The following is a 26,482-nucleotide window of genomic DNA, read 5'->3' as shown; positions in this document are numbered from 1 at the left end:
AAGTTATTTAGTTAACCAATAATGAGCAATCAATCAGCGTATTGGCGGTTATCCTTTGAAAGAAGGGTGTTGTTTTACATAGACACAGACACGACAGAGTCTATTCAGTATAGATTAGTAAATGTACATACATAAACACTACCTTTGACAAATTCCCCCATTTAAATCCCCATAAAACTAATTAATCAATCAGCTTGTTATCGGTTAATCCTTTGATCGATCCAGACGAAAGAAATGCCAAATGGAGGCCTTTGGCGGGTAATCTAAGTGGCGTTACCACTAATTTTACCTGTTATAAATTCATTAACTAAGCATCAAGTGAATGATGACAAATAACGTGTAGGTTTATACCACCTAACACGGTTACAACCTCGCGACACCAAGTGATTTTGACAGAATCGTCTATTAAAACAAGGGTTGTAACTCGAAAACTAGGCAAAGCAGGAGACAAAACTAAATGATAGTAGATTGTGAGAACATATAACATATAAACGAAATAGTTAAACCTCTGAAATGTAGATGAATACTGCACAGACCCTCATTTCTATACCCACTATTACGTCACGGAGACGCGACGCTCTGATTGGTTGAAATTTCGTTTGCGGTTGAGAATTGTGCACTGTTGACAAAAAGGTCGATTTAAGGTAATTAAAGATCGAAATGAGCAGTTTTAATGACGGGGTTTCATTTATAACGATGTCAACAAATGATTTTGCATTTGATCCCTATTAAAGTATATGTGACCTTTAAAAGCAGGTCGTAAGATGATAAATTGTATGGACTGCTCTTCCATTAGATCTGTCACAACATCAACCACCCTCGAAGAAAGAAAGAGAATCTGTTTGGTGGAACGACATGTGTACATGTAATGACGACAAAGTCTGGTACTAACATTTTCAAACGAACAAAAGGGTGTTCGATCTTATCCGCAAACAACTACAGGATTGATTAAAAGCTACAGTGACGAAGCTGTTCACCAACTTTTGGATGTACGAATCGCAATACACAGGAATGCTTCAGCTTTAGAATTTAGGCCTGTGGGTGAGTGAGTGAGTGAGTTTAGTTTTACGTCGCACTAAGCAATATTCCAGCTATATGGCGACGGTCTGTAAATAATCGAGTCTGGACCAGACAATCCAGTGATCAACAACATGAGCTTCGATCTGCGCAACTGGGAACCGATGACATGTGTCAACCAAGTCAGCTAGTCTCACCACCCGATCCCGTTATCCGCCTCTTACGACAAGCATAGTCACCTTTTATGGCAAGCATGGGTTGCTGAAGACCTATTCTACCCCGGGACCTTCACGGGTCTAGGCCTGTGGGATAGTTGCTTGATGTTGAGAAGTCCACTGATTGTAAATGCATTAATGTTTCTGCAATTTGTCAGACTATGTGATGTTTGGCTTGTGGAATAAGTAACTTTTTCCCTAAATGAAAATGACATGACACAATGTTCTCAGTGTGGAAATTTACACATGTATAAATATAGTTTTACACCTGGTAGTAACCACATGTGAGCTGCTCCAAGTGTATATTTACACACGTAAATAACTTCATGAATGCATTTACAAACACTGAAACTTCCAAAACCAAATACACCAGTGATAAGGAACCATATCTTGTATACCACACAAGTAAACTCTATTATTATTCACACTTTCAACATTACTCACTCTACATCAATTCAATGTGAACATAAAGTAAATCTACCATTATACACAAATATTGCACATGTGCATATGTACTTATATGAGTAATTTTTTGTGCTTGAAAACTTGTGTCAGCGCCTAAAATCATGTTTAAGAAAAATCACTTCACTTAGTGAAACGTTATGACTGAACCTTGCTTATGGACATCATCACTTTAAATAGCAAACTTTTAAGATGCAGTGTGTACAGTTTCTAAATGAAACACGTTACAAAACAAGAGATAACGACGTTATGCGTATCCGCAATAACAACCTTAAGCTTAATAAGGAAATAGGGGAAAATGACCGTAAACCAATTATTAATAACGGAACCAATTATGAACACTAATGTATGCTTAGGTGTGCACGTAGGTGCATGTGAAAGGGGCAATCTGATACCCACGCTGCTAAGTTATTCGACCAGGTTAGGAACAACACTCAACCTGAGGAAAAAGGACGGGTTCAAAACAGGGCCCACTTGCACAAAGCGATCTTAGCGCTACGACTGTCTTAAGGCTATGTTGAAGAATGGGAGTTACAATCATTGTAGCGCTAAGATCGCTTTGTGCAAGTCAGCCCAGATGGTTACTTTGATAAGTCTGTTACACGTCAACATGTAGAAATGATCGATATTGTGGACAGTGTAAATCAAATAGCCGTGATCTAGCACTTGACATCATAGGATGCACTGCTCTCTTCGCTGTAGGAACAATGGGGTAGCCTTGTGGTTGCCTCGTTAGCTCGTCTTAGGGGTACTGTGTGCTAAGCTCATTTTGGGTGTCCACAGCTAGCCGTGATATTACTGAAATATTGCTGACAGCGCTCTTCGCTGAGTGTTGTACCCACATTTGACAAAATTTCACATTATGCAATGATAACATGCTCAATCAAAGTTTTCATTCTGATTTATTATGTTGCTCACATTTAATTAAATGGCATTGAGGACATTGATGTTGAAATCAGCTTTTGCCCTGCCCGTTCCATTACGCGACTTCATCTTGGCTACTGCCAGGTACCTCCCAGCTTGGGTCGATGTCACTGACCGGAACCGGAAGTGGACCTCTCTTTCGAAGTAGCGTTTAATATCAGCAACTGGTTCGACCTTTTGCCTACTTTTCATCAGAGTGATATTTGGATACTCATACAATGTTTCACCCCATATATCTTCAATCTCACTGCCCCCAAAAGCCTTCAATTCCACATCGATGTCGCCGCCATTTTCAACATAGTAATTTCTCTCCACCTTGTCAAAAACAACTGACTTTTCAGCAAAGAAATGGGAAGCAGGTGGTGGTTGGAGAAATAGCATGTATGTGACCCTGACCCCCGCAAACAATACACATGACCTTGTCAAACTGAAGCCATTGGTGACTTTCAGAATTCCACGGGGTAAGTCACCGGATGAATTGTAATTCACGTTTACACGTCGCACATTGTACCTTGGTTTATCAACAGCAAACAGCTCATCCAAATTAAGATCATCATCAAGTGTGGGAGTATAAACTTCAAGGAATTCGGGGTCAGACTTGGCAGTTTTGGTCTGGATTCTTGGAGGGGTTATACAGTCATTGATGCTGGTAAACTCCGCTGTAAGGCCATGCCATGTACCATGGCCAATGTCTTTTGTTTTGAACGTTGTGCGGACAAGGATGGGATCTCCGGCGTTGTAGATGACACGATCCTTTGGAGTCACTTTATACTCGTATGTGGGGATGTACTCCTAGAAGTCAAGAAAAGATAGCGAAACAGCAATAATTATGGACAACAATGGCAGAATGACCTCTTGTAACCACCCTTAATCCTTAAAGGTGACATGCAACCAAAACATCAAACATAATTAAAACACAGTTATCACTTATTCATGATTCATAAAATGCATTGATGATTGAGAAAAAAACCCAAATAAACAAAATTATGAGCGTATAATCGCAAATCAAAAGTGCAATATTTTGTTCGTGGGTTTACCTCCCTCGAAACGAAGCAGCCCAGTCAGGGCCGGTTGGCATGCACTCAAGTCTAACGAAGCCTTCTCAATGGCCACTGGTTATTTTGGCTTATAGCCGACTGTTTGTTTATGTAACGAGCAGATTATTTACTTGTTTGTGTACACAACCGACATTAGACTACTGCGCACGACCTTATATTCCAGGCAAGCATATCGTTTCAAGCTCCGCGAACCTATTCACTGCGCATGCATTATGAGCACAGCGCAGCACAGCTGTTGTAACCACTTTTTTCCCCAGCGCTGGGGGAAAAATACACTCTCCTACCCAGAGTTCCATGCGGCCAGCCAGCAAAGTATCTCTGACACAGGCCAGAAAGATGTCGATTTCTCACATCTTGCACAGTCCATTTAATATTACATACACAATTTCTTAACTTCTTTATTTTTAATGAGTCTACATTTCTAATTAAACATCGTTGTAAAATGGTTTAGTTTTACTGAGAAACTATCCTAAAACGTGTAACACTATTTCGATTTGCGCAGCGATCCTTTGTTTACACGGGTTGTACGGCTCTACGTGCTGTCATCGAAGCTTTATGGAGTACAAACGATGCAGCCTGTTTGAAATATAAATACGTTTGTCATAAACTTTACTGCTGCAGTTCTTGTCGAATATTTACGTAACAGTGTAAAACAATATGAAAACCTCTCCGAATCGTTTGCGTTATGCCAGCCTCGGCCTATTTACAAACAAGGGAAAAGTCCGGTCACCTGATATGCAAATTAGCCTGAGGCAATGATGTTATGCTAAGTCATCGCTGCGCCGGAGTGTGGGAATATTAATGCATCGTTTGAACTCCGATTTCGTGGGCATTTTTTTACATCGCGTTTTTTTCAACTTTGTAGTTTGAATTGGCATTTTTGATGATTTGTTTCTATAAGTGCATATCAAAAGGTATCAGAATCTGCAAAGTTGTCTTGTACGTTGCATGTGACCTTTAATGAAATACGACTGTACATCCTTTTCTGAGAAAGTGATGACTCATTTAGGTCATGTGTTACATTATCACCCATGCAGGTGAAGCGTAATATCTGTTTGATATTTATATTTGAACAGTGCGCAGCTTAGTGATTCTCGACGTTGATTGGTCGATCGTACATTGTACATTTTCACTAGATGCCGGAACTAGTTTCACACCAATTTCATGTTTTGCAATGAAAAGGAATGTCTAAAGCAGACAAAATCGTCATTTTGTAAACAAACATGGCTATTCAGTTGAATGCAATCAACGTCAATGACCTGGTCAAGGTGGATGGAGACATTACTGGACGTGTAACGAGAATAATACACCCACTGAATTCGAATTCCTTTCATGTGTATGGTAAATGATAGTCGCAAGGTATAGACTGAAAGTTTTGCAAGAAACGACACCCAGTGAGCATGCATTTAAAAATTTCGCCAAAGGTCATAAATGACTTACTGCAAGATGATTTTGATCCCCTCAATCGAAAACAACACCAAAAAATAACATTACATGTTTGTGTTCCTGTTTTATACCCTGGCTTTGAAACATTGGCTGCGAAGGAATACCAGGACTAGGACTAAATATAAGTTTATTGTTCCTGACAAGGACAAGCAAAATGTTTATAAACGTTCATAATTGTGTATCGTGTTCGTAAGAAATGGTTCATCATTGCAGCGTTTTATAGTTCCCTTGCGGATTTTCACTGTTGTATAAGTTAACGTTAAACTAGTGACAGGTTCTTGCTGTTTTGTATCCAACAACAGTCACCCAATTTTTACACGAGTAGGCCAGATCGACGACACATTTCCGACCTTCGAATAAATATTGACAATATACTCCATTTAACTTTACAAAGGGGAGTAAAAAAATCGCCTTCATACCAATTTTGAAACTGTTGAATTGTGTTGTTTTTCATACAATTTTCTGCAGTACTATATTCTGGTCTAGTAAGCTTGAGAGATTTGCTTTCTTCCGCATATTAACACAGTCTCGCTGGAGCAGATGTGAACATTCACAAAAGAAGATGCGGCTTTGAGCTCATAACGTTGGTTTCTCGGTTTTATTACAGAATGGGTAATGAACAGAATAACCCACAAGGTACATGTGATTACGGGAAATATGTCCCAAGTGAAATTAATGTTCACTGTCCTGAGCTTTAGCGAAGGGACATGACCATTAACCTCATGAGAGACATATCTCCCCGTAATCACCCGTACCTCGTGGGTTATTTTCTAATGTGGTCAGTCTGTAGGTAACATTGTGTATTCATAGCTTTCGGCGGTGGGAGGCATGCCAATGTGCACTCGTCAGATGGGTACTCATAGTCCATACACTGCAGACTTATATTTTCACTAAATTTAATTCTCTAAGTATTTGTGACGTGTGGTCAGGAAGGCCACGAGATACCTGCCATTGCTTTATATTCCTCATGGCCCTTGCTTTACCATTGAAATCATTTGTTCCATGTACATGTAGCTGGGTATTTACACAAAGTGGTAAAGGTCTTCCATTCTAAGAGTGAATCTCAGTCATTCACTCACCAGCATGGACTTCCCAGGTGATATGGCCACGGCGTTGATGCTGATGGTGACGTCGATGGATTTGCCGGCCAACTGGAGCTGAAGTGATTCGATCTGGAAGGATTCTGGGATACGTATCGACGCCGTCGTGTACGAGTTGCCAACACCGTTGTGTGGCGTTTCAAAACCGAAATCGGCAACATCCGTTCGGAGACCATCATCACCATCTGTACAGAAAACCAACGTGTTCATTTTGCTACAACAATCAGGGATCTTACGACTAATCGAACTGAAGTCGGCAAGTTCGAACAGTTCCAAGTAACACCGGAGCCATGGTGACTCTCAATCCTACACCTACTAATCGCCTTCGAACCTTCGAGCTGGTATGCACATGAAAAGAATGCAAGTACAACTGTTTCCCATACAAAAATAACTCACCCACACCGAGTTTTCCATTGACCCACCATAACGGGGTCACCTGTCTGGGAGAGTCATACTTAACGGTGACGTTCACTGCGCCGTTGTCGTTGGCCAGATAAATCGTCTTCGGGTTAAGCCATTGTTCTTGGTATTCTTCGAAGTTTGAGGACGACAGCTGAACAAAACATATTGTGAAATGCTGATCGGAAAAACACCATCAAAACTGATAAAACATCCCCCAAACTGTATTGATGTGTAGCTGTCCGATAAAACAAATTATTCCCGCTATTCCCGCTTAATCGAAACAATATTAAAGGTCACATGCAACGTAAAACACAACTTTGCAGATTCTGGTACCTTTCGGTATGCACTTACCGAAACAAATCATAAAAAATGCCAATTCAACCTATAAAGTTGAAAAAATCGCGATGAAAAAAAAGCCCGCGAAATCGGAGTTCAAACGTTTCACTAAATTCCCCCCAGCGCTGGGGGGAAAACTGGTTTCAACAGCTGTGCTGCGCTGCGTCCATAACGCATGCGCAGTGAATAGGTTCGCGGAGCTTGAAACAGTATGCATGCCCAGCGTCTGAGGTCGTGAGCAGTAGTCTTATCTTGGTTGTGTACACAAACAAGTAAATGATCTACTCGTTACGTAAAAAAAACTTGTTGATTGTGGTAAGCAGTCTCTGTCACAGAGAAAGCTCAGTGTCTGGTTTATTCACACCTATATGTCTGCCTGCCTGTCTGCTAAAGACAACATGCAGTACACAGCTTCAATCATTGACCACATGTAATTTGAACTTGACACCTATCAGAGTATACGACATAAAGAAAATCAGTTGATTTATGACTCGTGCACCCGAGTCCCGTGTCTGCCACATTATGTAATTAGGCACGTGTGATACACATGACATGTTTTTATGTCTGTGGGTTGCAAACAAACTACATTCACTTTTTTCGGATGACTGGATCTGACGGAAACTGGTGCAAACTCTTGTCAGTTTCAAGTCCTGCCTTGTACTTGGACGAATGACAGATTCCAGCCACGCAGTAGTTTACCATCTCTACTGATGTCATTTTTGATTGGATCGAGCGCAAATTCGGAGAACATGTATTTTCAAAACCCAACATCTCTATATACATTCTTCATGGATAACGACTTGTTTTAGTGTGTATGATTTTGTTTGACAACAGTATATGAATCCATACTGAAACGACGCATCAAGTACACAAAAAGAAGTTGTTATCCATAAAGAATCTTACTTTCTTGTGACTCGCTATACTTCTAAAATGCCCATCAAACAGATCATCTGTCTGTACACACAATGAACCCTCAGCAGATCAGCAAATGAAACAGCCAATCAGAATCCGTCGTTACACTTGAGTGCACATCCAGGTGCTAAGACTGGGTTCGGTCTCCCGACGGCTTCGTTTCGGGGGAAGTAAGCCCAAGTACAAAATATTGCACTTTTGAATCGCGATTATACGCTTATAATTTGTTTATTTGTTTTTTAAAAAGCAGCAATGTATATTATATGTCATGAATAAGTGATAAATGTGTTTTAATTATGTTTGATTTTTTGGTTGCATGTGACCTTTAAGCTTGAAGCAGTAGCTGAAAACAAAATAGGAATACGACGCACATTGCTCACGCACCACAACCGAATAACAGTTCCTTGTTGTTTCATTCTACGCCTTTGAAGCATCAAGCTAAAGCTTGACAACACAATGTGTATATTCCAACCGATACCAATTTCAGAGTTGTCAAATTGATGTCGAGAAATAGGATCTACCACTATTCTCGCCAACTTACCATCAAACTTTCGGTGTTGTCAAACTCGTGTTTGAAGCTGAAGACGCAACAAAACAAAGTCAACAAAATTGTCACGTGACCGTACCGATAGAGACATGACACTCAAATGACATGAAAGTTTGACAACATGTGTTTGACGGGTGAAAACGCGAGTTTGACAACTTTTTAAAATTTCAACAACTTGTGTTCTCAAACTTTAGAAGGCCGCTTAACAATAGTACTAAGACATCAACAATAAGAATTTGCATATAACGCTGTATAAAGACAAGGTTTATTGTACGAGTATATGTATATCAACACCTCGCCATTGGCCTGGTCCAAAGTCCGTTATTTACTGACGACAGACCTGTAGCTGGTCACCTGCTAAGTGCTGCGTTTTAGAAAAAAACAAATGACAAACAATCAATATCTCGTTTAAACGTATGTTTGACTACCGTTTGAAAACGATGCAGTTGTAAAAAATTATTCGTATGCATTTTGGTAGATTTCTACATTGCGTACAACACGTCACAATTTAATTCTGGACTCACAAAAGTCCAGAAACTCTCAGCACTGTGGCCACTCTCTCACAGGGAATTTCGCAAAATTAAACAGACAGTTGTTATGTATATGTGCTAAGGATGAAAAAATGAAAAATATTTTTTTCGAAAACTCAAAATTTAAACTCGCTCGCCCATGGGCGAACAGTGGCCAATGGGTAGGCCCATGGGCAGGCCCATGGGCGAAAGTGTTTGATTTCATCCAGAATAAATGTTTTGGAGGTTGTAAATGAATGTAAAAATGTTAATAAGTATCATGACACAAATTTCAGCTTGTTGTGACTTGACTCTGCTAACTGACAGCGATTTTGAAAAATCTCGCCCACAGGTGACAAACATATTGGCCCATGGACGAGAATAATTAATTTTATTGAAACTACATGTTTTTTTCCAGGCTTTGCAGTTTTTCAATAAATGAACGTGTATTTATTAGTGTCGTGACACGAAATTAAGCTTATTTTGACTTAATTCGGCTAATTTAAAGTGATTTTTCAAAACGCCTCGCCCATGGGCGAAAACCATTTGGCCCATGGGTGAGAATATTTACTTTTACTCAAAATACACCTTTTCCCATGTTTTGGAGGTTGTGAATGGATGAAAGTATGTTCATAAGTATCATGTCACAAAATTCAACTCATTTTGAATTAATTCCGTTAATTTAGAGCTATTTAACAAAATCTCACCCATGGGCGAAAAACATTTTGGCCCATGGGCGAGAATATTTCCTTTTACCCCAAACACACCCTTTCCAATATTTGGAGGATGTAAATAAATGAAAGTACATTTATGAGTATCATGAGTATCATTTTGACTTAATTCCTCTAAATGAGAGCAATTTTGAAAACTCTCGCCCATGGCAGAAAGACATTTTGGCCCATGGGCGAGAATATTTGCCTTCACTCAAAATACATCTTTTCCTGTGGTTTGGAGGTGTAAATGAATGAGGATATATATATGAGTATCATGGCACAAAAGTCAACTCATTATGACTTAATTCTGCTAATTGAGACCGATTTTCAAAAACATCTCGCCCATAGGCGAAAAACATGGGGCCCATGAGCGAGAATTTTTCCTTTTCACTCCAAATACATCTTTTCTAATGTTTTGGAGGATGTAAATGTATGAAAGTGTCATTGTGAGTATCATGACACAAAATTCAACTGATTTTGACTTAATTTTGCGAATTCAGGAAGATTTTTAAAAATATGCCAGAATAATCACTTTTACTCAAAATACATCTTTTCCCGTGTTTTGGATTTTGTAAATGAATGAGGATATATTTGTAAGTATCATGGCACAAAATTCAACTCATTTTGACTTAATTCTGCTAATTTGTAACAAGTACAAGAATCTGGATTTCCACTTAAATTTTCATAGCTTTTTTTTATTGTCTTGGGGGTTGTAAATTTATGAATGAAAGTGTGTTTATAAGTATCACGACAAAAAAAATGAAATCATTCCGGTCTAAATTCGACTAATCTCTCTCGTGGACGAAAATATTTTCGCTTGCTCGTTTTCTATATTTTGCAAACATAAGGTTTAAAAATAGATGAAATTCTAATGAAAATTCAGTTTAATTTCGTGAGTTTAGTTTTATGTCGCACTCAGCAATATCCCAGCAATATGGCGGCGGTTTGTAGATAATCGAGTTTGGATCAGACAATCCAGTGATCAACAGCATGAGCATCGACCTGCACAATTGGGAACTGATGACATGTGTCGGCAAAAGTCAGCGAGCCTGACCACCCGATCCCGTTAGTCACCTCTTACGACAAGCATAGTCGCCTTTTATGGCAAGCATGGGTTGTTGAAGCCCTCTTCTACTCCAGATCTTCACGGGTTCCGAACACAGAGCTTTACTTCCAGCAACATATACAATACACTTAGAATACTAAGCCTTGAGATTCTTTTGAATTTAGGTATTCTATAAATATAACAAAATTCAACCTATATCTATGAAGTTATTTGTGAAAGCCCTAATCAAGAGTGACCAAACTCCAGTGACTATGCTGGGACACATTAATAAATGGTGCTGTGAGATCTTTAAACTGTATTGAAATATGTCTTGTCAATTCCATTGACATTCGCCAAATGTACCTACCTAGTAGTTTTAAAGGTCACATGCAACGTAAAACACAACTTTGCAGATTCTGGTACCTTTCGGTATGCACTTACCGAAACAAATCATAAAAAATGCCAATTCAAAAGTTGAAAAAAACGCGATGAAAAAAAAGCCCGCGAAATCGGAGTTCAAACATTTCACCAAATTCCCCCCAGCGGGGGGAAAACTGGTTTCAACAGCTGTGCTGCGCTGCGTCCATAACGCATGCGCAGTGAATAGGTTCGCGGAGATTGAAACAGTATGCATGCCCAGCGTCTGAGGTCGTGAGCAGGAGTCTAATCTTGGTTGTGTACACAAACAAGTAAATAATCTACTCGTTACGTAAAAATACTTGTTGATTGTGGTAAGCAGTCTCTGTCACAGAGAAAGTTCAGTGTCTGGTTTATTCACACCTATATGTCTGCCTGCCTGTCTGCTAAAGACAACATGCAATACACAGCTTCAATCATTGACCACGTGCAATTTGAACTTGACACCTATCAGACTATACGACATAAAGAAAATAAGTTGATTTATGACTCGTGCACCCGAGTCCCGTGTCTACCACATTATGTAATTAGGCATGTTTTTATGTCTGTGGGTTGCAAACAAACTACATTCATTTTTTTCGGATGAGTGGATTTGACGGAAACTGGTGCAAACTCTTGTCAGTTTCAAGTCCTGCTTTGTACTTGGACGAATGACTGATTCCAGCCACACAGTAGTTTATAGTATTCCCAGAAATTACTGAGAATCATGTTGCGTCATGTAACTCATTACGTTTATTAACTTCTGGCGTTTTACTTACATAAACATGTTAAAACATCATCCTTTTACAGTCTCAGTCTTGTTTTAGTACTTTGTTAGACCTCCTCGCTCAGCAATGCATGCCTGAATACGCCTAGGCACACTACCCATCAAAGTTTGTAGGTAATCGTGTGACAGGGTATCCCAATATTGGACCACCTCGGCCTTCATATCTTCAATATTTCTCAGTCCCTTTTGGTTTATTCTGTCCTTCATGACTCCCCACACATTCTCAATTGGGTTTAGGTCTGGGCTGTAACTGGGCCAGTCTAAAACTTGAACATTTTCGCCCGACAACCACTGTTTCGTGTAGCGCGCAGTGTGTTTTGGGTCATTATCATGCTGGAAAATCCAATCATCTTCATACAATGTTTGTGCTGTCGGAAGAAGGTGACCATTTAGAATGTCAACGTATCTTGGTATGTTTTGGTCGATGGTAGATAGGTTTGACAGTATCTTTGGTCCAAATTTTCACACAGTTAGGGAAAAGCCAAACAGAACTTTCGTCCGAAAAGAAAACATTATCCCAATCTTGATTTTCATGAGCCCGACACCAGTTTAAACGTTTTTCCTTTTGTGCATCTTTCATCAACGGCGAGGGAATTCCACGTTTTTTCACCCAATTAAGTCTCTGTAATTCCTGCCTAACTGTTTCATTGCATACCTGAGGACTTCCTCTGCTAATCATTTCATTTCTGATGTTCTCAACACTTTTCAATTTGCCCCTACTCACAATCTGCCCAAGTCTTCGGCGATCCACAACACTGAATTTCCTAGGCCGACCTGCCCCTGCTTTGTGTTCTATCCCGGTTCCTGTTTGAATATTCTTCAAAGTTCTGTATACTGTAGACAGAGGAATACCATGTCTACAAGCTAACACTTTAGCATCAGCCTCACCCCTTTCAAAATCATCTAGAATGAGCTTTCTTTTCTCTCTTGCTGTAAATTCTGCCATGTCAACACAGGAAGCCGTCTGCTCAGACAAGGGAGGTAACTCTTGACGTAATGAGCTGCCTTCTAAGCCTTCAAGAGTTGTCTCCCTTATTTAGTATGCTTAGTGCATAGTGAAAGCCCTTTTTTCCAATCTTAGCATCATTAGAAAAAAAACAAAGATTTTCTCAATAATTTCTGGGAACACTGTACCATCTCTACTGACATGATTTTTGATTGGATCGAGCGCAAATTCAGAGAACTTGTATATTCCAAACCCAACTTCTCTATATACATTCTTCATGGATAACGACTTCATTTGGTGTATATGATTTTGTTTGACAACAGTATATGAATCCATACTGAAACGACGCATCAAGTACACAAAACGAAGTTGTTATCCATAAAGAATCTTACTTTCTTGTGACTTGCTATACTTCTAAAATGCCCATCAAATAGATTATCTTTCTGTACACATAATGAACCCTCAGCATATCAGCAAATGAAACAGCCAATCGGAAGCCGTCGTTACATTTGAATGAATAGCCACCCGCTATGACTGAGTTCGGTCTCCCGAGGGTTTCGTTTCGGGGGAAGTAAGCCCAAGTACAAAATATTGCACTTTTGAATCGCGATTGTACGCTTATAATTTTGTTTATTTGTATTTTTAAACGCAGCAATGTATATTATATGTCATGAATAAGTGATAAATGTGTTTTAATTATGTTTGATTTTTTGGTTGCATGTGACCTTTAAGTGTACCTACCCAGTTTAGCATGTTTCGTTTTAATAGTGTGGTCTCCATTTTTAGTAATTCCCATTTGCCCGTCCCGGCTTTTCTTCGTCCGAGGTTTTATGGGGTATTCTCCTATTTGTCAGACCAGAAATTATCTACAACAGGGGTAGGTCACTCGCTTGTTTTCTTTACCATTTGTACTAATTAGTATGCGCCTCCTCATGCTCCAATGCACACAGTGACCTGATTCGTCTCCATCGCAACTTAGGCTGCGTTTAACAGTACTTCAGCCAGTGTACTGTATCAGTCGAAATCTTACAATCAATCAATGAATGAATGAATGAAGAGCAAGAAGTATATGTGAATGAATGAAACAAATAATAAAAGAAAGAAGTACATATGTGAATGAATGTAAGAATAAATGATACATCACGGCCATCCGTTCCAAAACATGCTAAAGAACGCAAAACTATCCTTAGATCACATGTGTTAACATCAGCTTGTTATTGTCTCCCCGGTAACAATTGTCAGACAGGTTAAAACAACAAACTATCTGGTTGACTGCACAGCTGCCTGTTGACGTAGTATACCCACATCACCTACTTTTCCTGCGTAACCTTCATCTACATCACCACCCTTAATATATTGAGCAGAGAGCACAGAAGGCCCTATAGCTGTAACCACTGAACCGTGCTCCGAAGTTCCCAAGTGGGGGTGTCCTTTTCTACCTATTCCATTAATCTTTAAAACATCTAACAAGCTCAACGCATGCATTTGTTTACTCAAACGTGATGTTATACATATCATAAGAGTATTTTTTATGTGTTATTCAGTTGATAAATTATTATTTCATGATACATATATGTACAATAGTTTGCTTCGATTCTGTAACTACCCACATTATGACATTGAGACCATTCTGATTTATCGAGTAAAATACGATTGTATAGTTTTGAGTTTCAATCTTGGCATATTTTAACGGTTTGCCACTTTTGCACTCTACCTTTTTAAAGGGGGGCGTGCATATTTTGGTGGTTTTTAGTATTCCATCTATTCATTTGGATTTATTAATTTATTTGTTTTTGTTTTTGTTTTGTTTCTTTACTGCTAGTGGGCCTGTTAGTCTGCTTTGATAACTGTAAATTTATTCTGACGAGCGGAACATGAAGTGTTGTTATCATGTATGTTATGTATTATTGGTATGGAGCGGCATTGATATGTATGTTTATGCTTGCCAATCCAGTCCCGATTACTTGAGGAGATTAGTTTAAACTATGGATTAACGTATCCATACTATCAGGGATACTCTATATAGGCTCCCTGATACTATTAATGTGTAATCATTATATCGGGCTATGAGGAATACGTAATGTAATCAAGATTGACTTTGCGTTTACTTTTCTATTTTTTAAATAAATTTTCACTATTTTTGCTACACTCGAACAGATTTACTTTGACTTTCGTGATTGTGGTTTCTAAGTATTTTAGAAATTATGTTGTTGAGACAACTGGAACTGTTGATCTGCAGTCTTTCAGAATTCTATATATTCTCCCTTTTTACCAGTTCTCAAAATGAACATATAGCTGTTTACACAAAGGTATCTTCCCGTAAAATAAGTAGGAGGAAACGTGAAGCATAGCAGCTTTACTGAAGCAATAACTGATTGCCATAACTGAAGTTGTTAAAATGATCCTGAAAACTGTCATTTTTAACATTCACCATGCAAGCAATTTTACCAAGAAACTAAATAACTCATTACTAATGGAAGGAGTGAACTGAAAGCCCATTTTATTAACTGAAGTCACTGATTGAACTCGCTAACATCGATTCACTTACATTCTGGTACACGTGTCTTATTTCGTTTCCTGAGGACACACATTTTACTTTTTTTTAAAGAAAATCCGTGTCTAATCCCATAAAACAACTACACCAAACGATTTTGAACCCGACCCAAAACAAAGGTTTAACTTACAGGACTACCTGTAAGATATCCCTTTCTTGATAACGAGTTTAACAGCTACGCCGAAATGCTGCTTACCTTATAAGAAGTTGTATATCCATAGAACTTTCGTATTTTTTTTCCAAATGATCATGACCTGAACAGAGATTACTTTGTCAGGGAGTAGTGCACTTTACCGGGCGCGCTTTTTCAGATTTTTTTCGCTGAGCTGGTGGGGCTCGAACGCTTTCAGCAGGGGTCGTGGGATTTCAACTGGCTAATTAAACTAATTAGCGGACACGCTACCTCGGGACCACCGGTGCGATCACAATTAGTTAGTGCTCGTTTAACGGGTCATTACCCCACTAGCTCTGCGCATGCGCAGTGAATGAAAACAAACTATTATGGTTTGTTTTCATTTACTGCGCATGCGCAGAGTTAGGCCACGCCTACCCATTCATCAAAGCGAGAAGCCACACCTAGGCATTGTTTTCAAGGTGTTGTGCAACCAATGATATGATATATTCGATTCGTGGATGGATATATGGATATAATCGCATCTAAGGTAAGCCAACCCTAACCTTTACTCCCTAACCCTAAGGATCTAGAAGAGGGGGTCCCTAACCCTAAGGATCTAGAAGAGGGGGTCCCTAACCCTAAGGATCTAGAAGGGGGGGTCACTAACCCTAAGGATCTAGAAGGGGGGTCCCTAACCCAAAGGATCTAGGAGGGGGGGGGGGGGGGGGTCACTAACCCTAAGGATCTAGAAGGGGGTCACTAACCCTAAGGATCTAGAAGGGGGGTCCCTAACCCCAAGGATACATCAGCGCGGTAAAGTGAGACAGTTCAGTAGCTCTACAGCGCGCTATCACTATAGCGCACTCATTAGCGAGCGCTGAGCAGTCCCGGGTCGCGCGCCCGGTAAACTGCACTCTAGCCCTTCAGAGACTTCATGAGTGATTTTCAAGTTCTAATCCCCACACTGATTTCCACTTTTTCATCATTTTGACTTTTATCTCAGTTTGTTGAATATCTCAGCATAACTCGCAAAGACAATGGAAACTGAGCGGAACGATGACGCTTTCTGTTTCTTCCGCGTTCACTTACGTAATTTCTGCAAAGCGCCTACGACAATTTGCTCCGAAAAAGTCATGTCTCGTCCGCTGGTCTTGTTTATTGGAGTATAACAGCTGCCGCTTTCAAGTGTATTTCACTTGTCATATACAAAATTCATCCATGGATCACATTAGGTCATTAGGGGACACCAGCTTTGAAATGAACAGGTGTTCGTGAGTGTATATGGATGAAAAAGACTGATTGCGCAAGACGCGCAGCCAAATATCTCACATTCAAAGGAAATCTCGAATTGATTGTTTTATAAGGCGTCGAGCTGACAGTTTGGTTTTGGTGTTGTATATAAACCTCCTTTGCAAGAACTTTGTCAAGCATACCTGCTTTGTCCTTTTGCAAGACCTGCACATATTAGTCTTTGAAAGACATTGACATTTATGTGCAGGTGCTCTGGAAAACCTTGTCCGGCACGATATTTTAGTTATTGTGTGCATGCTGCATTTCAATTTTGGAAATGTGCTTAAAACATATTTTGATTCTCAAAGAATGTGGTTCGTTTAGCAAGCAAAATATTGCTTTGATTAACACTTCACCAGTACTATACAATATTACAGAATACACAAAACCGGATACACAAAACGGCATTGTGATTAGGGGTATATGGGGTTATAGGAGTCCCTTTTTATCCACCGAGACAAGTCCTACACGCCCTGGTGGGGTGTGGATTCGGGGAGGGGGTAACGGAGGAGATGGCCAAAACACACGTACTCCATACGCTATCATGGTCTTCCTTACTGCTTGAAGATCGACCTTTTCTCACTGTGGTCTATGATGACTTCGGTGAACGGAAAAGAACTTATTCACTGTGAAAGCTTGATTTTTAATTTTTTAACAGGAAACTAATTAACTTGTCAAAAACCTTCTCACAAATGTTCAGTGTTTCTACAAAGAGCTAGACAGACACAACAAACCATAATTCTATTTTTCATGTTTACTTATATGATAGATGTATTTGATGTAATGATATGTATGCATATGTTATTATATGATGGTTCATATGGATGACGACACATGCTTCATTTATATTTTGTATTATATGTTGTATGGGTGAGGTACTGTAAAGCTTGTTCACCAGTCCCAATCAGAATTACAAAACACACAAAAATACAACAACGTGGAGATGTGTGGAGAAAATAGAGACATATGGAGAACAGCAATGTCATAACTGAACAGAAATCATTCCCTCTATTGGTGTAGGCCGTGTGGGATTAGTTAAACAAAAAAATGTAGTCGACCATGCCTCCTAATCCACTTACTCCTTAAACAAACGACTTGCGTGGGCTGTCTAAAATTGAACTGAAATTTTTGTAAATTCGATGTTTCGTGTATTACGTAAGGAGGTAATCAGGTGTCAACACTATGGCATTCGACGCTCCGGACATGAAGGAATACCAGATACGTTATAAAGTACAGTAATGTGGTCACTATGAGCGAGGCAGACAGTCTGATGAGCACAGATCATTACGGAAATCTCTTGTCTTTGGAGCTGCTCGTTGAGACGCTGAAGCCTTCTGTCAAGTTCTTCTTTATTCTTTATTGTGGCCACTGTGTCACAATATGCAGTTTACATTGCTCACAGACCCTCGATTCACGATGACGCCAACTTTCTCGACTACTGTTCGTGCGACGACTATCATTCAGGAATTGGTTCCACAGCTCATTCTTTCACCGATGTCTTTGTGTATATGTTTTAGCTCGTTAATTAGCGTAGAGACGAGTCTTCTGCTATTCTCGAGCATTCTCGGGCACTAGTTCTCCAAGGTAGTCGACGCTCCGGGTGTCATTAGAACAGTGTTGAGCACTGTCACACTCCACTGCTTTTCGACAGTCCTGTTGTGTATTTGATAAAACAATCGACAATCCGGGTGTGAACCAAAAGAGCATACCACCATTCTCATCGGTGGATAAAATGGGATGAAGAAAACCCGCATACTCTTCATCACATTGCTACACCGTATTTACCATAACGAATGTTTAAATATCACTTTATGTAAATAGAGCATCAAAACAAGCTGCAACCATGTATTATATTAACATGGTACTAACTATAGTCGATTCGAACTACCGCTTTACAGTTCACTGACTGGATGCAGGCTTTTCCCACGTGGCGGGGTAAAACTTAATGATCTATTCTCCCTCGCAAGGCCACGTGAACCAATCAGAAATGGACATTCTTAAATGGGGTAGGAGAAATGTGCCATGTACGTTCTTATGAACCTTGATCTTTCAGGTACATTTCTTCAGTTGTGTACAAATAATGGTCTAGAATAATGTTTCAAACACTTTAATACGTATTGATGCAGGGGCTCCATATATGTTCTTGTTTACGTCCCGCTCAAACGTCAGAATAAATGTACAGGTATCAAAGCAGACTCACTCGCTGGGCCACTTGCAATAAAAAAACCCAAACAAAGCAAAAACAGAATTTTGTAATATTTATAGAATACCTAAATTCAAAAGAATCTCAAGGCTTAGTATTCTAAGTGTACTGTATATGTTGCTGGAAGTAAAGGGCTTCAACAACCCAAGCTTGCCGCAAAAGGCGACTATGCGTGTCGTAAGAGGCGACTAACGGGATCGGGTGGTCAGACTCGCTGACTTGGTTGACACATGTCATCAGTTCCCAATTGTGCAGGTCGATGCTCATGCTGTTGATCACTGGATTGTCTGATCCAAACTCGATTATCTACAAACCGCCGCCATATTGCTGGGATATTACTGAGTGCGACATAAAACTAAACTCACGAAATTAAACTGAATTTTCATTAGAATTTCATCTATTTTTAAGCCATATGTTTGCAAAATAAAGAAAACAAGCAAACGAAAATATTTTCGTCCACGAGAGAGATTAGCTGAATTAAGACCGGAATGATTTCATTTTTTTTGTCGTGATACTTATAAACACACTGTCATTCATATATTTACAACCTCCAAGACAATAAAAAAAGCTATGAAAATTTAAGTGGAAATCCAGATTCTTGTACTTGTTACAAATTAGCAGAATTAAATCAAAATGAGTTGAATTTTGTGCTATGAGACATATAAATATATCCTCATTCATTTACAAAATCCAAAACACAGGAAAAGATGTATTTTGAGTAAAAGTGATTATTCTGGCATATTTTTAAAAATCTTCCTGAATTCGCAAAATTAAGTCAAAATCAGTTGAATTTTGTGACATGATACTCATAATGGCACTTTCATTCATTTACATCCTCCAAAACATTAGAAAAGATGTATTTGGAGTGAAAAGGAAATATTTTCGCTCATGGGCCCCATGTTTTTCGCCTATGGGCGAGATGTTTTTGAAAATCGGTCTCAATTAGCAGAATTAAGTCATAATGAGTTGACTTTGGTGCCATGATACTTATGAACATACTTTCATCCATTCACAACCTCCAAAACATGGGAAAAGGTGTATTTTGAGTAAAAGTAAATATTCTCACCCATGGGCCAAATGGTTTTCGCCCATGGGCGAGGCGTTTTGAAAAATCACTTTAAATTAGCCGAATTAAGTCAAAATAAGCTTAATTTCGTGTCACGACACTAATAAATACACGTTCATTTATTGAAAAACTGCAAAGCCTGGAAAAAAAACATGTAGTTTCAATAAAATTAATTATTCTCGTCCATGGGCCAATATGTTTGTCACCTATGGGCGAGATTTTTTAAATTCGCTGTCAGTTGTCAGTCAAGTCACAACAAGCTGAAATTTGTGTCATGATCTTTATTAACAATTTTGCATTCATTTACAACCTCCAAAACATTTATTCTGGATGAAATGAAACACTTTCGCCCATGGGCCTGCCCATGGGCCTACCCATTGGCCACTGTTCGCCCATGGGCGTGCCCATGGGCGAGCGAGTTTAAATTTTGAGTTTTCGAAAAAATTCTTTTTCATTTTTTCATCCTTAGCACATATACATAACAGCTGCCTGTTTAATTTTGCGAAATCCCTTGTGAGAGAGTGGCCACAGTGCTGAGAGTTTCTGGACTTTTGTGAGTCCAGAATTAAATTGTGACGTGTTGTACCATTTTATTGGTATGGTGGTACATTATGTAGCTAAATAACATACAAAAAGCTGCTAAAGTATGACTTAACAGAAACATGTGTCTCAAATTAAAAAAAAACACTTTTTCAAAGCAGTGATAATATCTTAACGCAACAAAGGATCAGTTCTCAGATACCAGAACATTCTAAATGCAGCAATATTCCGTACGTTTTGAAATAACCAGTTGTATCAGAAACAGCCAAATTGTTTGTAATATTTTAAGCATAGTTTCGAATGACTAAAAGTGAAACTTACCCCATGAACAACTACCAGAAGTAGAGTCAGTAGCAGCGCCACCAGTGAGGACGCCATACTTCCAAATGTGTCCTGTATGTCACGCTGCTGCAACTGGGCCCTCACTATCATCGAGCGGAAGTGAACAATTCGGTCTCAGGCGATGACATTTCAATGCACTGCCATTATGTCAAATAGAGTACGAATTCAATTACCATGACGTTGTGTGAATCATTGCTTAAAGTGTTGACGCCACTTTGACATGATATTCTTGGAAAGAAGTAAGAACATGAAATGTAATCGAATACGTAAGTACTCTAAAGGCGAGAACTTATGGATGTCAGTTTCAATATCTTGAAGAACATGACGTTTCGTAGTATATACTGATTCCTTCAGCGGGTCATGAATGAGTAGGCATACACCCCAAAACTTGTGTTCCTCAAAACAAAAACAATCCATCACAAATTGTCGCGTTTTGGGTTATTTCTTCTAAACATCGTTCAAAGACCCTATCTACACGAGGTACTCTAGACCAACAAACAGTTCCAAAACGTATATGTATGTAAAGCCTGATGCCAAAATACATTTCATGGCCTCGTCTAGTACCTGGGTGCCATTTTTATATCTTGGTTCGACAAATCTCCAATACTCAAGGACTCTTTGTCGTTCCTCTTGGTTCTCATCCGAAAACTGTAATTAACCTGATGCTATTCATTGTTTGCTTGAAAACCTGGAATGTGGAGAATATGAATTTGCAGTTAGGTCTACAGTCTATTAATATGCTACAAATTGACGGCGCTCGATGTTTGCGGGAGTGATTAGAGCACAATGTAACAGGTACAAACAAACCAAAATGTTCGTGACTGACCCTGTTCAGCACGGTCCAGGTCAACAAGAGTACAAAACAGGATTCATTTTTTGCGCTATATTTCCAACATGCTACTAGAGCTTACAGCAATAATTAGCAACACTTTTCTTTGTCCAAGTTCAAATGATCATGATGATTACCTACAATGAATATCCGTGAGGTCAGTTCAAGAATGGTAGGTACTTGTGAGCCCTTGTTTTCAGGAATGGAAATTGTTTTGTTGTTTTTGTTTTGTGTGTACATGCGTGCGTGCGTGTAATTCGCGCTGTATTGTGTTATATATCAACTACTGTGTTATCTTATGAAGTACTGACATGCCACGATATAAATCTGTAATTGACACTCGAGCAAAATGAATGCTACGGCAATCATTTATTGAACTTCACTGCAAATAGGACGCTTACAGATCAACAAGGCACATAGGACCATTATCCCAGGACGTCGATGTAGTACATCTTCGAGATTTCGGTGTCTCCACTCGACGCGCTAACATAGTACGCTCCCTGTAAGGCTTCAGTAACGTTCTTAAACCGGAAGATCTTTCGACTGCGAAAGCTAGTTCCGATTGTGAACGTTTCAACTTCCGGTTCTGTAATCTCACGACAGTCTCGGAATAACTTCAGAACAGGTTTCGGATAACCCATGGCGTCAACCTGGGTGTACGGCCATCTCGTATGAATTACTTCATTGTTGTGTCTTCTTTGAGGGTCGTCAACAAAATTGATGCTGTTCCGAAAGGGGGCGTCGTGTCCACGATTCTTCACATACACCCAACGCCTGATAATGATCGTATCAAGAAGGCTGTACGCAGAGTTAACACCTAACCCGACCGCAAATTTGACCTCCCCCTCGGTATAAGGGAACGTCGTGTCAATAGATGCCACGGTTCGCTCTACCGTCGACGTATTGGTGATGTTTAGAGGTGGTAAAATGAAAGAATTCCTTCTACGAAACCAGTGATGTTCCAAATATGGAATGGAATATATGCGAGTTTCTAATGGAGGGAGCGGTCTGTAATCAAAAGAACTTAGTATCCCCACTGTGAAATCCATCTCAAACGATCCAAGGTCCTCAGATTCCAACGACAGACTGAAGTTAACGCGTTCATTTTCGTCAAAGTTCACGAGACCATCTGGCAGAGAACGGAACACCAATGGGTTGATAGTGTTTCGCTCGAAGCGGCTGGTTCGAATGTCTCCCTTCTGGAAGAACAAGTTGATTTCGTAGTCGTCTCCATAGATACAAGTCAGTATTTGTCGTTGGCGGTCTGAACGTCGTGGATCTATGTACATGTGAAGAGTTGCAGCCCCTTCCGATCCGGAAAAGGTATGGGTTGTGTTATCTAAATCTGAAAATCATGAGATGTAATCGGAATTACATTCATACCAAAATGGCTGGTCTTTTCTCATCTTGAAGTGCATTGATTACATAATTTGGAGACAGAAATTGAACCAGTTCAGTCGCAACCCGGATTAGTCAGAAACAGATAGCATTATGAGTATATGTGGTCTGTGAGTGAATTTAGTTTACTTTAGTAATTTAGTTTTACGCCACTTTAGCAATATTCCAACAATATCAGGTCGGGTCTTCAGAATATCAGAAATGGTCTTCACATATTGTACACATGTCAGGAAATCGAACCCTGATCTACGGAGAGACGGGAGACGAGCAAACTCCTCCCCCAATGGGCTTTCCCACCAGCCTAAAATGGATTAGTATAGGTCTAACGATACGACAATGCAATATTTTATTGCTATATGTATCATATCTCACCCATCTTGTCTTGATAATTACCATATCAGGCCACATTGCATCGTTACACCTTTAGTGAGAAGGGATATGTTCCTTAGCAATACTCCAGCAATTTCACGGAGGAGACAACTAGAAATGGGCTTCACATATTGTACCAACTCGGGCCTCAGCCGTGACGAGTAAACAAACTCACAGACCCTGATTACTGACTGCATATACACGGGAGAATTAGTGGGAGAGTTTGCCACTTTATCGAATTTTCAGCAGTATCGTAGAATCAAGACATACGCTAGAGAACTCTACCCTAGAGAACTCGAATTTGGGTCCTTTAGATTTCGAGCGACCCCTGCAACTTGTAAACAAAGCCGTATCAGTATCTACATATTATCATTTTTAAGACCTGGTACTTACGGCTGATAAAGTCGTCGACCTTCCACAGCACAACAGGTTGTTTTTCCGCTTCGTACGTCACTGTAATGTTCCTCATGTCCCCTTCAACGGACAAGTGGACATAGGTCACTACAGGCACACCTCTACAGACAGACACCTAGGGAATAACATTTCTAGTTTTAATCCGCTTAATATCAAACTTCACTTCATTCTCGTTCTACTCGGATTTGGGAAATATTTCGTCAATCATACGACGACAAACACCATGTGCACCTTCCAAAATATACATGTGAAGAATCGAACACGGCCTTCCATGATAACCACTCTTTAACCGCGGTAGCCAAATGTCCATTAAATGACGAATCATCTTTACAAAGTTTGAATGGAATTCAGACTAAAACATGTATACAGTAATCTTAATTTGAGCGTATGCATTAGGAAGGTTTTGTTTTAACCCGTGCAATTATTCGCCACACTTAAACTTTAGGATAACATAAAGCGTATAATACCCACTACAACAGGCATCAAGAACGATCCTGACTTTCACAAACAAAGGTCTATTCGGATCGGCTTGTCCATCTCTGTAACTTGAGTGGTGAGTAAATTTTGTGCATCATTCCGATCTGGACATCGTATACTATCAATATTATCCTACATCAGTTTAGATCAAATGTAATCCCGATGAAAAACATGAAAGTGATATCAAATATATATCCTAACAGTTGCTTAACATCTCGACATGCATTTCTCACCGTCTGCAGCACAAGGAGCAACTTTAGCGCCGCACCGAGGCCCACAACCGCCATGTTGATATAATGATTCGCTCTGAACTTTTAAAGGTTCCCCGTTAGACCTAGTTCACCGGATGTCGATAATTTATGCATTCAGAAATGAAATCAAGTATCTGACATTTGATAGTGCAGTCATATGTGTAGGAAGTGTCAGCATATCCAGCAAGGGATATTTTTATTGATCAATTAGCATCGCTGAATAAGTGAGTGAGTGAGTTTAGTTTTACGCTGCTATATTCCAGCTACGTGGCAGCGGTCTGTAAATAATCGAGTCTGGACCAGACAATCCTGTGATGAACAACATGAGCATCGATCTGTGCAGTTGGGAAGCGATGAAATGTGTCAACCAAGTCAGCGAGCCTGACCACCCGATCCCTTTAGTCGCCTTACGACAGCCAGAGTCGCCTGCATGGGATGCTGAAGGCCTATTCTACCCCTGGACCTTCACGGGCCTCGTTGATTAAGCATAATTATGTGTATGAAGTGCTCTGGATGTAGCTATGCTTGAACGTTCACGCGCCGGTCTGACACGGCCTGCTTACAGCAGTTTTGATTTCCTCTGAATCATTGCTATTACTAGTTCACCGGATGTCGATAGTTTAGGCATTCAGAGATGAAATCAAGCAAATGATAATTGATAGTGCAGGCATTTGTATTGAGGCTGTCAGCATGTCCAGCAAGAATTTTTTATTTAACATTTAACATCTTTGATTAATTTTAAGCAGTAGTTTTCGAAGTCTGAGTGTGGTCCACCATTGAGTGCTTAACTGTGTGCTTGAACGTTCACACGCCTGCCTGTTTGCATGCGTGTCTGTGTATGATTGTGTTTGAGTGACACTGGGTGATTGTGATTGTTTTTTACATGACCTTGTTTGAATTGTTCTTAGTGTTAATAACAGTGTCTGTGTATGGCGGTTTTTGAATGGTGCTTAGTGTCAATAATAGTGTCTGTGTATAGCTTGATTATGCTTGCGTATAAGGTCTGTATACATGCTTGCCTTTTCAAAAACACGGATGCTTAGAGTGAGTGAGTGAGTGAGTGATATTTGTTGTTTATGAGAGTGTTTAAAATGAAACTGTGTGTTTATATTTTCATGATTGGGCTTGAAGGACATTACGTACTTGAAAAAGATTCTGTGTGTGATTGTGCTGGAACCAAAAGGCGTACTTATCTTATTGTGATTGAATGCCGCTGTTGTTCACGGTTGTGATGATCATTATCATGAGCATCGACCAACCGACATGTCGATCAAGTTCGTTTCATCGTGCACGATCAGGTTCAGATCAGGCGATTTTGAAAGTCAGGGAAGGGTATAGACGTTTGCTTTGGTGAGATAGACACCATTACACTAGCTTTGTGAGGACGAGCGTTGTGGTGTTGAAACAGCTCCCTCTGGCGGTTAAAAAGTGGGAGGAGGAATTGGTCGATGTCGCGAGTTGCTGTAAGATCGCCCTGAAACACTACTATCTCTGATATAACCGCGTAGAACACACAGATATTCCACCTACCGAACACGAGTCAGTGCAAAACGTTCGTGTCGACGTCGTTACAAGCACACACTCACCCCCAGTATCCGTCCCTGGTCAGTATCATTGTGTAACTGCTGGGACAAATGTCTGTAACTCAATGTACTTTCAAGGGCACGAGCATCAGATTTTTATAGAAGCAAGACATTCCCATAATCATAAGAAATCCGGTAATGTCTATCACAAGCAAGAGTGCACGAAGCAACAGCATATTGTCAACTCATTTAGCAGAAAGGTGAACTTACCGATGGCGCTCGTCACAAACACAGGT

The 26,482-nt window shown here is 39.8% G+C and overlaps 2 protein-coding genes across 2 annotated transcripts; both read right to left on the bottom strand.

Annotated features, from left to right (window-relative positions):
* Positions 1 to 2,580: 2,580 nt before the first annotated feature.
* LOC137273693 (uncharacterized) lies at positions 2,581 to 21,020 on the bottom strand. Its single transcript, XM_067806491.1, has 4 exons — positions 20,905 to 21,020; positions 6,619 to 6,775; positions 6,202 to 6,407; positions 2,581 to 3,410 (listed from the first exon to the last, which is right to left on the bottom strand). The coding sequence occupies exons 1-4, from the start codon at positions 21,013 to 21,015 to the stop codon at positions 2,619 to 2,621; spliced, it is 1,266 nt and encodes a 421-aa protein (XP_067662592.1). The 5' UTR covers positions 21,016 to 21,020; the 3' UTR covers positions 2,581 to 2,618.
* Positions 21,021 to 22,108: 1,088 nt separating this feature from the next.
* LOC137273694 (uncharacterized) lies at positions 22,109 to 24,714 on the bottom strand. The gene is made up of 3 exons (XM_067806492.1): positions 24,646 to 24,714; positions 23,915 to 24,050; positions 22,109 to 23,099 (listed from the first exon to the last, which is right to left on the bottom strand). Exons 1-3 carry the CDS (start codon positions 24,697 to 24,699, stop codon positions 22,180 to 22,182), a joined length of 1,110 nt encoding a protein of 369 aa, XP_067662593.1. The 5' UTR covers positions 24,700 to 24,714; the 3' UTR covers positions 22,109 to 22,179.
* Between the last annotated feature and the right edge of the window lie 1,768 nt (positions 24,715 to 26,482).

This window comes from Haliotis asinina, chromosome 2 (genome assembly GCF_037392515.1).
Source record: "Haliotis asinina isolate JCU_RB_2024 chromosome 2, JCU_Hal_asi_v2, whole genome shotgun sequence".
In the NCBI taxonomy this organism is placed as follows: Eukaryota; Metazoa; Mollusca; class Gastropoda; order Lepetellida; family Haliotidae; genus Haliotis; species Haliotis asinina.
The sequence above is the reverse complement of the archived record's forward strand: the minus strand, read 5'-3'. Positions and strand labels throughout refer to the sequence as shown.